Source organism: Macrobrachium nipponense, chromosome 8 (genome assembly GCF_015104395.2).
Source record: "Macrobrachium nipponense isolate FS-2020 chromosome 8, ASM1510439v2, whole genome shotgun sequence".
Taxonomy (NCBI): domain Eukaryota; kingdom Metazoa; phylum Arthropoda; class Malacostraca; order Decapoda; family Palaemonidae; genus Macrobrachium; species Macrobrachium nipponense.
Window position 1 is genome coordinate 58,393,879 of NC_087203.1, and position 14,184 is coordinate 58,408,062.

The 14,184-nt window shown below is 43.9% G+C and overlaps 1 protein-coding gene across 1 annotated transcript in view; it reads left to right on the plus strand.

The window, feature by feature from the left end:
• Nucleotides 1-11,587: 11,587 nt before the first annotated feature.
• The window catches only part of LOC135223105 (protein zwilch homolog), a 293,258-nt gene continuing 290,661 nt past the window's right edge, over nucleotides 11,588-14,184 (plus strand). Inside the window, exons 1-2 of the mRNA XM_064261610.1 lie at nucleotides 11,588-11,649; nucleotides 12,328-12,469. Of these exons, the coding sequence (XP_064117680.1) occupies nucleotides 11,588-11,649; nucleotides 12,328-12,469 (204 nt within the window). The remainder of the gene's footprint in view (nucleotides 11,650-12,327; nucleotides 12,470-14,184) is intronic.

Genomic DNA, 14,184 nt, shown 5'->3' on the forward strand with positions numbered 1-14,184 from the left:
AGTATTGAAAAAAGTTTGTGGCGTCAAAAGAGACGAGGATGACTTTAATAGCCCCCTTTTTGGTTTTGGCCGGCCCAGGAATGGTTCACGGAGTGGTAGAGTGGATCGTAGACTTTCCAAGATCCCTACCAGGAAGGACGGATCTTCTCAAACAACCACACTTCAAGAGGTACATCAAAACCTCCCCGCTCTCGCTCTGACTGCCTTTCGACTATCGAAAGACTTGTCAGAGCGAGAGGCGTTTTTCTCGCGAAGTGGCAAGCGCGATCGCGAGAGCTCGCAGAAACCTCCACTTCGAAAGTATACCAGTCGAAGTGGGAGGTCTTTAGAAGGTGGTGTGAGAGCAAGAGTTGTCCTCCTCCTCTACCTCTATAGCGGAAATTGCTGATTTTCTTGCTATTCCTGAGAGTAAAATCGCATCTAGCCGTATCCACAATAAAGGGATACAGGAGTATGCTCTCGGCTGTATTCAGGAACAGAGGTTTAGATCTGGCAAATAACAGAGATCTCCACGATCTCATAAGATCTTTTGAGACGTCAAAGTCTAAGGAACCAGTACCTCCGAAACTGGAACTTGGACGTAGTCCTCAAATATCTGTCTTCGGATAGATTCGAGCCTCCGCATCAGGCATCATTTAGAGACGTAACTAGAAAATGCCTATTTCTTTATCGTTAGCGACGGCAAAAAGAATTAGTGAGTTACAAGCTCTGCAGGATAAAGTAGGATTCAAGGGAGACTCGGCGATTTGCTCGTTTAAGACTCTGTTTTTAGCGAAAAACGAGAATCCCACGAATCCCTGGCCTAGGTCATTCGAAATCAAAGGAATGTCTAGTCTCGTAGGCAGAGAAGCAGAGAGGTCTCTATGCCCTGTTAGAGCTCTGAAGTTCTATCTTCAGAGGAAGCGTCAGTTGGGAGGCTCTAGACAAGGTCTTTGGTGCGCGGTAAAAGACCCCACAAGACTGATGTCAAAGACGCTCTAGCGTTCTTTGTAAGAAACGTCATTACGGACGCTCACAAGTCTGTCCGGACGAACAATTACAATTCTGAGGTAAAAGCTCATGAAGTACGAGCGGTTGCGACGTCTCTCTCGTTACTTGAAAGACGTGCGTGTGACGTATGAGAGTGCTTTTCTCTAGGTCCTATCGTATCGGCAGATACGATTCTGGGTACGGGAGCCGACACCAATCCTTAAAATAATGTATATACTGTTCTTCTGTTTTGGGATATGGTCGAGAATCTCTTCGAACAATGGAGGATTCAGGCTAGCACGGGCGGCCGTCTATGTTGTTCATAAGAGAATTCTCGTCATATCCAATTAGTTGAGTATAATTTTTTTTTGAAAAATTATGTATGTGTGCGTAGTGGTTTTTTGAGTTACGGTTTGTTGTGACGAGTTCGGGGATAACTCGTAACAATCCTTAGTTTCTAACACATGGTTAGGATCAGGTGGTCGGGATTGGTTGTGTGCTCCTTCATAAGGTGTATTGTCATATAAGTGGATCAGCACCCATTGACAAAGTCCTTTTAGGCTCTGCTGAGTAAGTGGGTAAGACCCCATCGGCAGACCCACAAGAACTCTTGGCCATAGATCACATATCTCGCTAAAGTTTCTTGAGGTGATGCAGACTACTGGGCAAACACCCACCAAGTCTACCACCTATCAGGTAGGAACCAAGGTTTTATTTTATACCTACAACATATGTTGTTTACCTGTCTATTCCATATAGTAGCTGTCTCTTACCCTCCACCGAAGGGTGCCAATCAGCTATGTATATTCTGACAGGTAAGTTGATTGTATGAAAATGATATTGTTATGTTACAATAGTTTCAATACATACTTACCTGGCAGATATATACAATTAAGGCCCACCCAGCCTCCCCGCAGGAGACAGGTGGAAGAGAGAAAATATGATAGAAAAACGGGGATGGTTCCTAGTCCTGCCACCCAGGGCAGGCCGGTAGATACACCTGACCTACCTGTAGCGAGTGGCGCGAAATTTGAATTTCTGTCGGGACGACGGAGTCTTAGCTATGTATATATCTGCCAGGTAAGTATGTATGAAACTTTATTGTAACATAACAATATCATTTTTAAAAAACAAAACAAAACTTTTAAATGTTACTTAACTTATTCTGATTTTTGTTTTTTATGAAAGTATGGATACGTGAGTAAATGTATTTATTGTGTGCATGTGTTCCAGTGTGAGTGTGTGCCTTTGAGCAGTTTTTAGTTAATTTTCACTCACTTGTCATCACACCGAATAAACAATTTGGTTCCAGAGCTTTGCCTCTGGCCTAGACATGATTGTTTTTATTTTAATATAATCCTTCAGGCCAGACTTATGAGAGCTGAAAGTCAGCTCAGTGGTCTGGTTAAACTACTTTAATAATAATACGTCCCTGGTGTCTTAGGACCCCATCAAATGTACGCTCAAGTCGTAGAGGATGGATCAAAGGGGCCTGGCTTGATTCCCCCTTACGAGGAAGTAGATCGGGAAGACAGATCCTGGAAGGACTTGGGCCTTTACCAAGTGATTTGGACCCCCGAGATTGCAGAGATTGTTGCGCTGATACGTCGGCACAACAATCTCTGGGAAGCAGCCCCTCCTGCCTCAAATCCTTTTGGGGACCCAAGAGGGAACCCAAGGCCTTGACGGGACTCCCATGGTCAGCCTTGGCTGACAGAGTGTTGGATCAAGTGAATGATCTGGTCTCAGACAAGAAAATTCACTTAGATCCAACCATTCGGATTGACTGCTTCCTCCTCCTCTACCTTGTCAGAGGCGCTGCTATATGCCCTCGGATAGGCCTCTACCGACTAAAAAGGTTGACCTGGACCTGGTTCGGCTCAGTCCGGGTCTGTCATTGCAGCACCTGACCGTGGAGAATGTTTCTCTCTCGCAGCAGGAGCCCAGCGACGTTGGAAGCCACTGCCATGGCAATGATCCAAGTAGTCTCCTGGTTGGACCTGTGGTCGTTCATTGTCCAAGGTCATTTCTTCCTCCAGGGCCATCACCCCAGAGGGAGACTCGGACTTTGGGTGGCTGTGTCTGTTTTGGTCAGACACCTCGGATCAAGATTGGGGCGCGCATCTGGGCTCCAAAGTCGCTTCAGGCCTTTGGTCAGAGGAAGAGAGGATCATATCAATAAGTTGGAGGGAACTAAGGGCAGTGTACCTAGGCCTTCTTTCATATCAGGACCAGCTGTCGGAGTCAGTTGTAGTGATCTTCGTCGACAACACCACAGCGTCCTCATACTTAAGAAACCAGGGAGGTAAACAGTCAGATCTTCTCACTCAAGAAGCCCGATCAATCCCGTTTGGGCAGAAGACAGGAGGATTATGTTAGACCTTTCAGTTTATCCTGGTCATCCACAATGTCTAGCAGACGCCTTGTCGAGACCGAACGAAGTTCAAGGGTCGGAATACACATTTTGCCAGGATGTCTTTGACAGCCTCAGAAAGAAGTGAACTGTCACAGTTGATCTGTTTGCCACCCATTGAATTTTCAGTGCCAGATCTTTGCCCCTTACCAGACTCCTCAGAGTGCCGGGTCTGATGCTCTATTGCATGGAGTGGGAGGGCCTTCAAACATATGCTTTTTACCCTCTGTTCGCTTTGGTGAGGGCAGTCTGGATCTCACCCTGATAGCCCCTTCGTTTGCCAGAGAGACCAGATCTTCTCGAACCTCATTTTCACCAGTTCCATCAGAGGTTCCACATGCTTTATCTTCATGCCTGGAGACTGTCAGGAGATTCTCCAAGCAGGAAGGGTTCTCCTCCAGAGTGGCTCAACAGTTGGCTCTTGCCAGATGGCAATCAACTAGAGTACAGTAGTGCCTCAGGTTACGAAATTAAATCTGTTCCGAAGCGGCCTTCATAACCTGTGTATCTAGAAACTACATTTTACATGTAAATTGCCTAATTGGTTACAAGACCTACAAAAACATCACGTAAATTTTATAATAAAGCTAAATTGACCAATAAACAATGAAATACAACAATTTGCACCATTCAATACCTAACCTAACCATGACTGTACCTGTAAATAAAATGTATTAGTGTACAGGGTACAAGAAATACTCTACTTAAATTTACATGCACGTACGTATGTAGTAAAATGTGGAACCTTAACTTTTGACTGAGGCGATGTCCAAAAGTGGCAAACAAAAGGAGGAGGACAAATGGCAGAAAACACGAACACTTAACTTTACGAAACACATTAAAAAATTGCAGAAAACATTAACACTAAACTTTACGAAAACACATTAACAAATGGCAGAAAACATTAACACTTCTTGATTATCTCCCTCTTTGTCTCCATAGAAGCATCCTGTTCTTTCCGTCCGTGAACTCAGCAACATCTTGGGACCCATGGCTAACACGTAAGTAATTAAGTTCACACACAACATTGATAAAGTAACTTACAGTACAACGAAAGCGAAATCACTAACACCAAATTTTACGTTAACAAACTAAATATATTTTGTGACGATAATGTTCCGCCGCAAAAAATGGTCAAGGAATGCCTTTTACTTAGAGGCATGATGGGACAGATGCTGACCAATAGAGAGCAGGGATCTTACGGCGTGACTATCATCAGGAACCAATGGGAAGAAGAGGGAGGATAGTGGTTGAGTCTACTGAGTTGGCGTGCGCGCGAGTTTTAAAATTGTTCTCAGCGGCCCAGGCGGAATCTCAGACTTACCCTTTCGCAACCTGAATTATTTTCGTACTACACGAAGCAAAAAAAATCTTCGTCTTTGCTTTCGTAACCTGGATTTTCACATAAGTGACTTACCAAACAATTACATTAGCTGTACGCTTTCTTACCTGGCATTCGAAAATTCAAATTCCTGGCACTGTGGCGGCGCTGCCACTGTTTGTGTAGGTGATACAGATCCCGCCCACTTTCGGGAATACCCGGCACTGCTGAGCTAACTTCTTCAATTAGTTTTCTGCCGGCCACAGGGTAACACTGGTGGTTTGTTGTTGCAGTTGACTTTCGTTGCCATTGTGGATATATCTTTTATTTCTTGGTTGGTTTTTTTGCTTCATCAGCTAGCTGCCTAGTTATTAGCAAGTTATTACGAAGATGTCTGATGCTAGTTCTTCGTCAGTTAGGTTTTGCAGCAGTGGCTGCAAACTAAATTAGCTAAACTATGTTACGATCCGCACTCCAAATATGTTAAAAGTAGGATTCAGTGCTGTAGCAAGGAATTAACTTGTGATGAGTGCCGTAGTTAGATGAACAAGGTTGGAAGACTTTTCAAGCTCATTTGGATAAAATGGACAAAGATAGGAAAAGGAAAGCAGCTCTTAGAGCGGGTAGTATAACTAGAGTAGAGACAACTCCTGTGCCTTTAGAGGCAACAAACCGTCACTATCTTCTCCACTTTTATCTAATATTTCACCTATTTATAGTCCTCCAACTTCAGTACCAATTACTCCAAGGACCAGTATCCTATGTTTCCGATCCCAACACATTTCTGTGCTAGAGTCCAACATGGACAAGAAAATTTGAGTTCTTGGCAAAAATCCGTTATGGATTTAGGAATGTCGTTTTGTGCTTTCGTTAGAGAAGTCAAGTGAAAAGGCCAGTGTTAGGCCAAAATGTCAGTGTCATGTCCGAGGAGGGCGGCTGTCCGTTCCCCTGTTCTAGACGAAGGTCACTGTCCCGCTCCCCAGCTCCAGGGAGAAGACATACCGGAGGTCGAAGGGAGACTGGGGGAGTTTACCCACGGTCAGTCGCCGACTCCGTTGATGTAGTCGACTCGCGAGTGCCCAAGAAACGCCACTGGAAAGGCATAGATATCCGTGATGTGCAGTTGTCATCTGACTCGGAAGTGCAGTCACCTGTGTCGAAGCAAAAAGTGTGGAGTGATTTAGTGTCGTGTCCATTGAAGAGACATGCCCAGTGTGCGAGAGGTATGTCGCCACCTATTAAGAGATCCAAGGAGCACTGGAGTCCACAACCTTCTTGCAGTTTCACTCCGGACCAGATTTTCTGGGTAGATTGCCAGTCCTCTTCGGATAGCGTAACTTCGGACAAAGTTAGACACACGTGTGGTACAGCACTCGCGCGCTTGCGAGGCCGACTCACCTTGTTGTGTGTCGATAGGAGTTTCGACTCGTTCGCCTCATACGTCTCGTGTTCTTTCGACTTGTTCGCCTCATACGTTTCGTGTTCGTTTGACTCCCAGTCGTTCATTTTCGAAGAAGAGCCTTACGACAGCCACGACTTCGACTTCGACCAAGGATGATTCGAAGATCAAATCCTTACTAGAGGATTCTGCTTGGGGCCCCTTTAAACATCAACTTCAAGAATTGATGGTCTTTTTGAAGAAGACAACGAACTAGATGGAAGAAGAAGACGGGGTGTCGTCCATCCTGTCGGAAGAGGAAACTCAAGACCAGGATTCGAAACCCTCTTCAGCTTATTCTAGTCTGTTAAAGTTCCTTTTACAGACGTATCTGGACTTTTTTGAGCCAGCTTCGCCTTCTTCCCCTCCGTCGATGTTTGTGAAGGATAGGAAATCAGCGCCTTCAGGGTTACTGAAACCAGTTCTTTCTCAGTCCTCGAAGAAAACATAGAAGGAAGTAGAAGAGTGGCTTGCTAAGAAGAGGGAGTCAGGCAAGGCTTCGTTCGCCTACCTTCCATCGAAGCTGCAGAATAAAACCTACAGGTTTTATGTGACAGGAGAAGTTCCTTCTTTGGGAGTATCTGCCTCCTTCCAAGGAGACTTCTCCGGCCCTGTGGACTCGCACAAAAGAGCAGAGTTCTCGGCTGCGAAAGTGTTGTTCTCTTCACCCGAGTTAGATCACCTGGTGAAGAACTTGTACAAAGTGATCGAAGTTTTCAGTTTTCTGATTGACAATTGCAGTGTTAGCCAGAAAAACTTGAAGATTGCCAGTCTCTGGACGAAGAATTTTCTGCGGACTGGCTCAATGTGTTTGTCCTGTTGCGGACATGGCAGTAAGAGACGGTTCAGGGGAATTGGCTGCCCATTCACTATGGATACTCAAGAAGAGAGAAACGGTGGTGCTCCTTCACATCTCGAGGAGTAACCACGAACCAAAAATCGGCTTTGTTGTTCTCCCCCGAGTAAATCTCACCTGTTCCCAAAAGAAACCATCAAGCATGTACTGTCGGACCTCGAGAAAAAGTCCACCAGTGATCTTTCTCAGTCAGCGAGAAATGATCTAAGGAACCTCCAGCGACAGGAGCTAAAGCTTCCCCTCTACAAAAGCATCCCTTTCGAGGAGGTAAGTTGAGGTGGCAGCAGAGACCAGGACTAACCTACGAACTACCTCCAAGTCTACCAAGAACTTTCCTTTTAAGACAGATAATGAATAAAAGATCCTTCACAACGCCCGGGGGGGGGCAAAGACTCCCGACTACTGGGAGGAATGGAGTCGAAGAAGAGCAGAACAGTGGATAATGTGATCCCATTTACGAAGGATCCACCACTGTCCAATACACCTGTCTGTTTGACAGCATACTTGACAGGATCAACAAGAGCTTTTTGGCTTAGCCAAAGAAGTAGAGAGCTCATCAGCAAAGAGGCCATAGAGGTAACAGACACGAACTCCCCAGGATTTTACAACAGGCTCTTTGTAGTCCCCAAGGCATCAGGGGGATGGAGACCTGTTTTGGACGTAAGCGCTCTGAACCTCTTCGTCCGGAAGACGAAATTCCGAATGGAAACCAGTCGATCGGTAATGTCGGCCATCCAACCGTTAGGATGGTGTCTCTCGACATGAAGGATGCATACTTCCATGTCCCCATCCATCAGAGCTCCAGGAAGTTCCTGAGATTCGTCTTCAAGAAGAGAGTCTTCCAGTTCAGAGCCTCTGCTTTGGTCTGTCAACTGCCTCCTCAAGTATTTACTCGGATTCTCACTCCTCTGGGAAAAGTGGCTGCATTTGATGGGGCGGGATCAACACAGCCTTTTACTTAGACGCTGGCTCCTGAGAGCCAGATCCAGTCGTCAGTGTGTGAAGGACTTGGAGAAGACACTTACTGTGACACAGCAATTGGATAGTCTAATAAACACGGAGAAGTCCCAATTGATTCTAACTAAGAGGATTCTCTATTTAGGGATGATACTAGACTAGCTTTTCGGGTCTTTTCTCTCCCGAAGAGGTAGAGGTCCTGCCTGTCGACAGTCCAGCAATTTCTTGTTCGCCCGTCCTGCTCAGCTCTCGAATGGATGAGCCTCCTCGGGACCCTGGCTTCAGTGGAGAGTTTTGTCAGGTTAGGACACCTATGCATGAGGCCGCTTCAGTTCTTCCTGAAAGCAAATTGGTCTCGGAAGACACAACCGGACTCACTAGTTTTCCCTCTGACGGAAGAGATAAAGGTGGATCTTCGTTGGTGGCATTCGAGGGAGAGATTATAAGAAGGATTTTCCCTAGTCGTGGTGAACCCCGACCTGCAGTTCTTCTCGACGCCTCGGGCAACGGATGGGGAGCCCTCCTAGGAGACAAGAGAGTATCAGGTCTGTGGACAGAACGAGAAAAGACCTTGCACATAAATGGGAAGGAACAAGCGCTCGACCATTTAGTCACCGGAAGGAACATAGCGGTCTACTCAGACAACACCACAGCGTTGTCATATATACGGAAGCAGGGAGGGACCCACGCGTTCTCTCTCAACAAGATAGCTGAAGATCTCCTCACCTGGACGAACGAGAAGAGGATCACCCTTTTTCCAAGATTTGTCTAAGGAAAAAGGAACGTTACTGCAGACGAACTGAGTTGGTGAATCAGGTGTTACCAACAGAATGGACTCTGAACGAGAGAGTGTGTCAGGACCTGTGGAAGCTTTGGGGAAGACCATCAATAGACCTGTTTGCCACATCAAGGAACAATCGCCTCACCCATTTTCTGTTCTCCGATTCCAGAACCATTAGCATGGAGAACAGATGTGATGCTACTAGATTGGACAGGACTGGACATTTATGCTTTTCCTTCCTTCGGGATGATAAGAGAGGTATTAAACAAGCTTCAATCGCACCAGAATGTAACACTGACCCTAGTAGCTCCATTCTGCCCCAGGAAAGAGTGGTTCCTGGACCTTCTCAATCTGCTGGTGGATTTTCCCAGGCTACTTCCACAAAATCCAATGCCTCTCAGACAACCCGATTTCAACCGATATTGCCCAGGATTGTCCGCTCTGGCCCTGACAGGATTCAGACTGTCAGGAACCTGGTCAGAGCAAAAGGTTTTTCGCGAAGGGCGCCAGAAGCTATTGCTAGCAGCAGAAGAAGCTCTTCTGCCAAGCTCTACCAGTCCAAGTGGAGAGTCTTTAGGTCATGGTGCAAACGACATAGCATCTCTTCTTCTGAAACATCTATAACAGAAATTGCGGAATTTGTTATTTCTGAGGGACGCCAAGAAGTTGGCCACGTCAACTATTAAAGGACATAGAGCCGTGCTTACATCAGTATTCAAGCATAGAGGCCTCAACATCTCGTCAATCAGGACATCAGTGACCTGATCAGATCCTTTAGTTCCTCCAAGATTTTCAAGCCTGAAGAAGTGGAATGGTATTTGGATGTAGTTTTAGGTGGCTCAACAGTATCCAATTCGAACCGTTGAATTCGGCAACCTTGAGAGATGTAACTAGGAAGGTACTATTCCTAGACGCCTTAGCCACAGCGGGAAGAGTAAGCGAGTTGCAGGCGATGAGTAGGAGTGGGTTTCGCCCAGGGCAATGCAGTTTGTTCATATGTAACAGACTTCCTTGCTAAGAATGAGGATCCTTCGATTTCTCGGCCCTGTTCTTTCAAGATAAAGAACTTAACGGACTAAGTCGGGTCGGAGGATGAGGAACGTACATTGTGTCCGGTCAGAGCCATCAGACACTACCTGACTAGGATAGAAACTGTGAGGGGAGGGTCGAACCGACTGGTGCTCGGTGAAAGACCCGGTCGTCTTGGCCTCTTTCGAAGAATGCAATGTCCTTTTTCCTGAGGGGTTTGATCCGAGAAGCGCCTGCCCAAATTCAGGAACATGCTCTTAGGGTGCTGAAAGTGAAGATGCACGAGATTCATGCAGTAGCAATGTCTTTGGCTTTCAGACAAAATATGTCTCTATCCTCCATTATGCAAACAACATTCTGGAGGTCGAAATCGGTGTTTGCATCGTACTATTTGAAGGAGGTAGAAACTACTTACGAAAACTGCTTTAGATTGGGACCGTTGTTAGTAGCGGGAATGGTGTTGGGAGAGGAAGCATAGGGGGACTCGGTTTTTTCCCTCTACTATCTCCTCGCCTTGGATTTGAGGATTTTGAGTTTTTGGGAAGCCCGGGGGTACATGTACCTGAAGTACCCACCAGTTCTTATATCTGGTTAAGGGCATCATATGGTTTTTAGTATAGGTGATGGTGTTGTGTGGTTTTTATCTGGTGTTTTCGCCCAGGGCGAGGGCAAATTATTGTTGGTTTTGTCAATCATCGGTGTACTTCCATGATTGCAAAAATCCCACTATTAGTAGGGACGACCCTGGCCATCACTGCCATGTCTCCTACATGTGATGAGAGTGCCGAGCAGAGGCAGTATCTACCTGTAGCTGCTCTCTCACAAGGTAAAAGTACTGCAAACATTATATATAATGTGAGCACATGATTTTTGTTTTTTGTTCTTAAAGCTGTCCATATACCCACCTTCCGGGTAATGTGGAGTCAGCTAATGTAATTGTTTGGTAAGTCACTTTTGTGAAAATGATATTTTAATGATAAAATAAGGTTTCACATATATTTACCAAACAATTACATAATCAGAGCCCTCCCTCCTCCCCACAGATGGACGTTGTGGCTCAACGAATTGAAGAAGTTAGCTCATTAGCACCGGGTATTCCCGAAAGTGGGCGGGATCTGTATAACCTACACAAACAATGGCAGCGCCGCCACCACCGCCGCCAGGAATTTGAATTTTCGACTGCCAGGTAAGAAAGCGTACAGCTACGGTAATTGTTTGGTAAGTATATGTGAAACCTTATTTTATCATTAAAATATCATTTTTCGTATGTAGGGACTTTCGTATGTAAAGGTTCCACTGTAATTTATCAAGCTAAATGGTTGGTTTTCAGACTTTGGTGTAGGTCTCAGGGACATTCAATTTCTAGACCTTTTTAGTTCATTTACATCATGATGGGCCTGTCATCTTCATGAATTAAGGGCTGCAGGTCAATGGTTTCATATGTTTTTAAGGCGAGGCTCCCTGAAATCTCCTCTTCTTATGTCATTAGAGATAAAATTAGATCTTTTTCCTTATCCTCAACCCAGTCCGCGGTTTGTCTCCTCCAACATGGACGTTAATAAAGTCTTTCAAGCCTTGAAGGATGGCGATCCTCGAATATGTTGGTAACATTGTAAACCACCTTCCATCTCTGGTTCTTCCACGTCATTATCTCTTATTTCACGTATTTCATCACTCGAGAGCTCTTCACCACTCTCATACTTTTCCTCAGAAGGAACATATTCCTCGGAAGAGATATCACTGTTCTTACTCATGGTTTTGCACTAAAAATGCAAATAAAACATAGAAAATCATTAGAGAAAAACTAAGAAAATCATGTACACATGCGTGAATTCAACCATGACTGTGTATCAACTGATGAGGAGGTTTGTGACGTCATAGTCAAGTAGGTCCACGATTGGCTGAAAAAAAGTAGGTGGAGCTTAATGTATGTTGGTACAGCCTACCCACACCTGCAAAAACCAATAGGAGACATAACCCAACGCTACGAACTTTCCTATTGCGCTGTGGAGTTATGACGACATATATATGTCACTGGGAGCGTCACTGCACCCTCCATGACGTTGTAGAAACATCACGATCCCAAAGTGGTTAATGAGTGTTATTGAGTAGAATATGTCCATGTATCCCACCTCCTGTCAATGTGGGATTCAGCTATGTACTAATTACTTGTAGGTTACTTATAATATGGCTCTTTTATAATAAAATTGGAGCCCGCCCTCCCTCCCCTCTCTTGGACATAGGACACAAATGAATTGAGCTCTTCAGCTCTGTTGTACCTATTCTTCCCTGAAAGTGGGCAGGATTAGTTACTTACACTAAACCAATAGAAGCACTTCCACAAATTTCAAAATTTAAGCTGCCACGATAGTTAATAACTTGTAGGTATGTAATTACTACTTGGTAAGTATGTATAAAACTTTATTTTATTATAAACATGCCATATTCAGAATCAAAGTACTGAAACACTGTGTTACAAAGAAACAAAATATAGTAATCTAAGTAAATGCAAATGCTGAATAAAATGATGTACAGATATAAATATTATAAACTTTTATTCCAGGTTGATGACTGGGGAAAGCACTGGAAGTGAATTAGCAGTTGTGATCGAAGAACAGTTGATGTTAACTCGTGATCATTGTCCAGAAATCCTTTTACCTGTTAATCAACATTCAGAAATCATTCTGGTACAGCGATTTTCACAGGTAAAATTGATCATGAGTGCTTCTTGTCAGTGTTTTTTGTTGAATAGATGTAAATAATTTGATTTCTTCTTTTATATAGTTTATACTTTTAAAACTCTTCCAAGTTCTGATAAATTAGATATGGTATACTGCATATAAGATTGTTGTACAACAATAACCACATGGAATCCTGTGATTTCTAATTTCAACCTACCTTTTCCCTCACTTATTCCTTTACACCACTTTACTTGGGTTTGTTAAGTTTCCAGTTTCCTGTCTTATCTTTTTTCCTAGATTTTTCATAGGGCGATTGTTGCCAGGGTCATAGTTTGGTGATTGCAGCATATTGGATGTTTTGTTTGCTATCTTTTGAATTTACTACTGTATCTTAGCCTTGCTGTTTCTGTGAGAAGGGAGGAGTGCCCCTGGTGTATGCTGTACACTTTGAACATTTTGATTATCAGAGATTAGTGAGAAAGATAAGTCAAGCAGAACTGAATATATGGCAAGTGGGATGGATAATGATCAATAAGCTATGATTATGCTGGGAGAAGGGAATATCAAAGAGTACAGTTTTGAAAATTACTGAGGAGAGTTTTTTCCTGAACTAAGACTTGTAGAACTTCATCTTGCTAGTGAAAACCGTTTTAAGGTCTTTTACCAGTATATTTAAGCTCTGAACTTTATTTTCTGTCTTTCTGTCATCCTGGTGGACATGAAAGATTCTTTCTTGATGAGAAAGTTGCTCTCAGCTCTTGTCTCAAGAATTATAGGGGTCTGGATTCCCCTGTTTTGTTCCTTTCAAATCCTCAATTGCTCCACTGCATTTTGTATTTATAATTCCTGATGCTTTGTATTTCTTTAAAGCTAAAAGAGTTGATATTCTAGAAAAATTCACAGAGTTGCTGAACTTTCTCCTGTAATTAGTTTTCTTTTTTCATTTAAATGTTAATTTTTGTACCTCCGCAAATGATGCACTGGATTATACTATCCCAAAGAAATGTGACATCTTTAATCCTTCTGACTACAGTCTTACAGCTGTAAATTTTATTACTGAAGTACTTTAATCTACTGAGCACTCAAACATCTTGAATCCAAGTTGCATCATTCTAATCATTAGCTAGGTTTTTGCATGGCATCATCCATTAGGGAACTTTCTAATGTACCTGGTCATGCCTTCTCATGAGGATTTGATATCTCCAGTCATGAATTAGGTGTTTTGTTAAAATTGGCACTTGCATCACTGTTACTATTCTACTTTATCTTGCTTCTGTGCCATAGTTTATCTCTGTTATTTAATTTTTGTAATTGTTCCGACACGGCACACAAACCTTCGGTCCTTTTCACAATAGGAAGGTAACCCTAGCGGCAGCTGGATAGGTCCGTAAGCTTTGCGAACAAGGGGTTCGGTAGTTAACTGCTTGTCCGACAGCGCAGCATGGCGACGCGACTGGGAGGTAAACAAATCACTTTTGCTTTCGTCCTGCTGGCGTGTGGACGTGTATCATCGCTCTCTGTTCCTGCTTCATCGTCGTTGCTTTCGGCATGGTTGTGTTTTTTCTTTTTCTATTTATCTAGTGAAACTGAATTGTAAGTACAATCATTTCATATTTATTTCCATTGAATTCAATTGTGAATTAAAGGATCTTGGTTTCACCACGCCCTCCGATTACCCGAGTGCGGGACTGAAGGGCGTAAGTGCGGGAATTCATTTTCCCAGAAATGATCCTCGTATT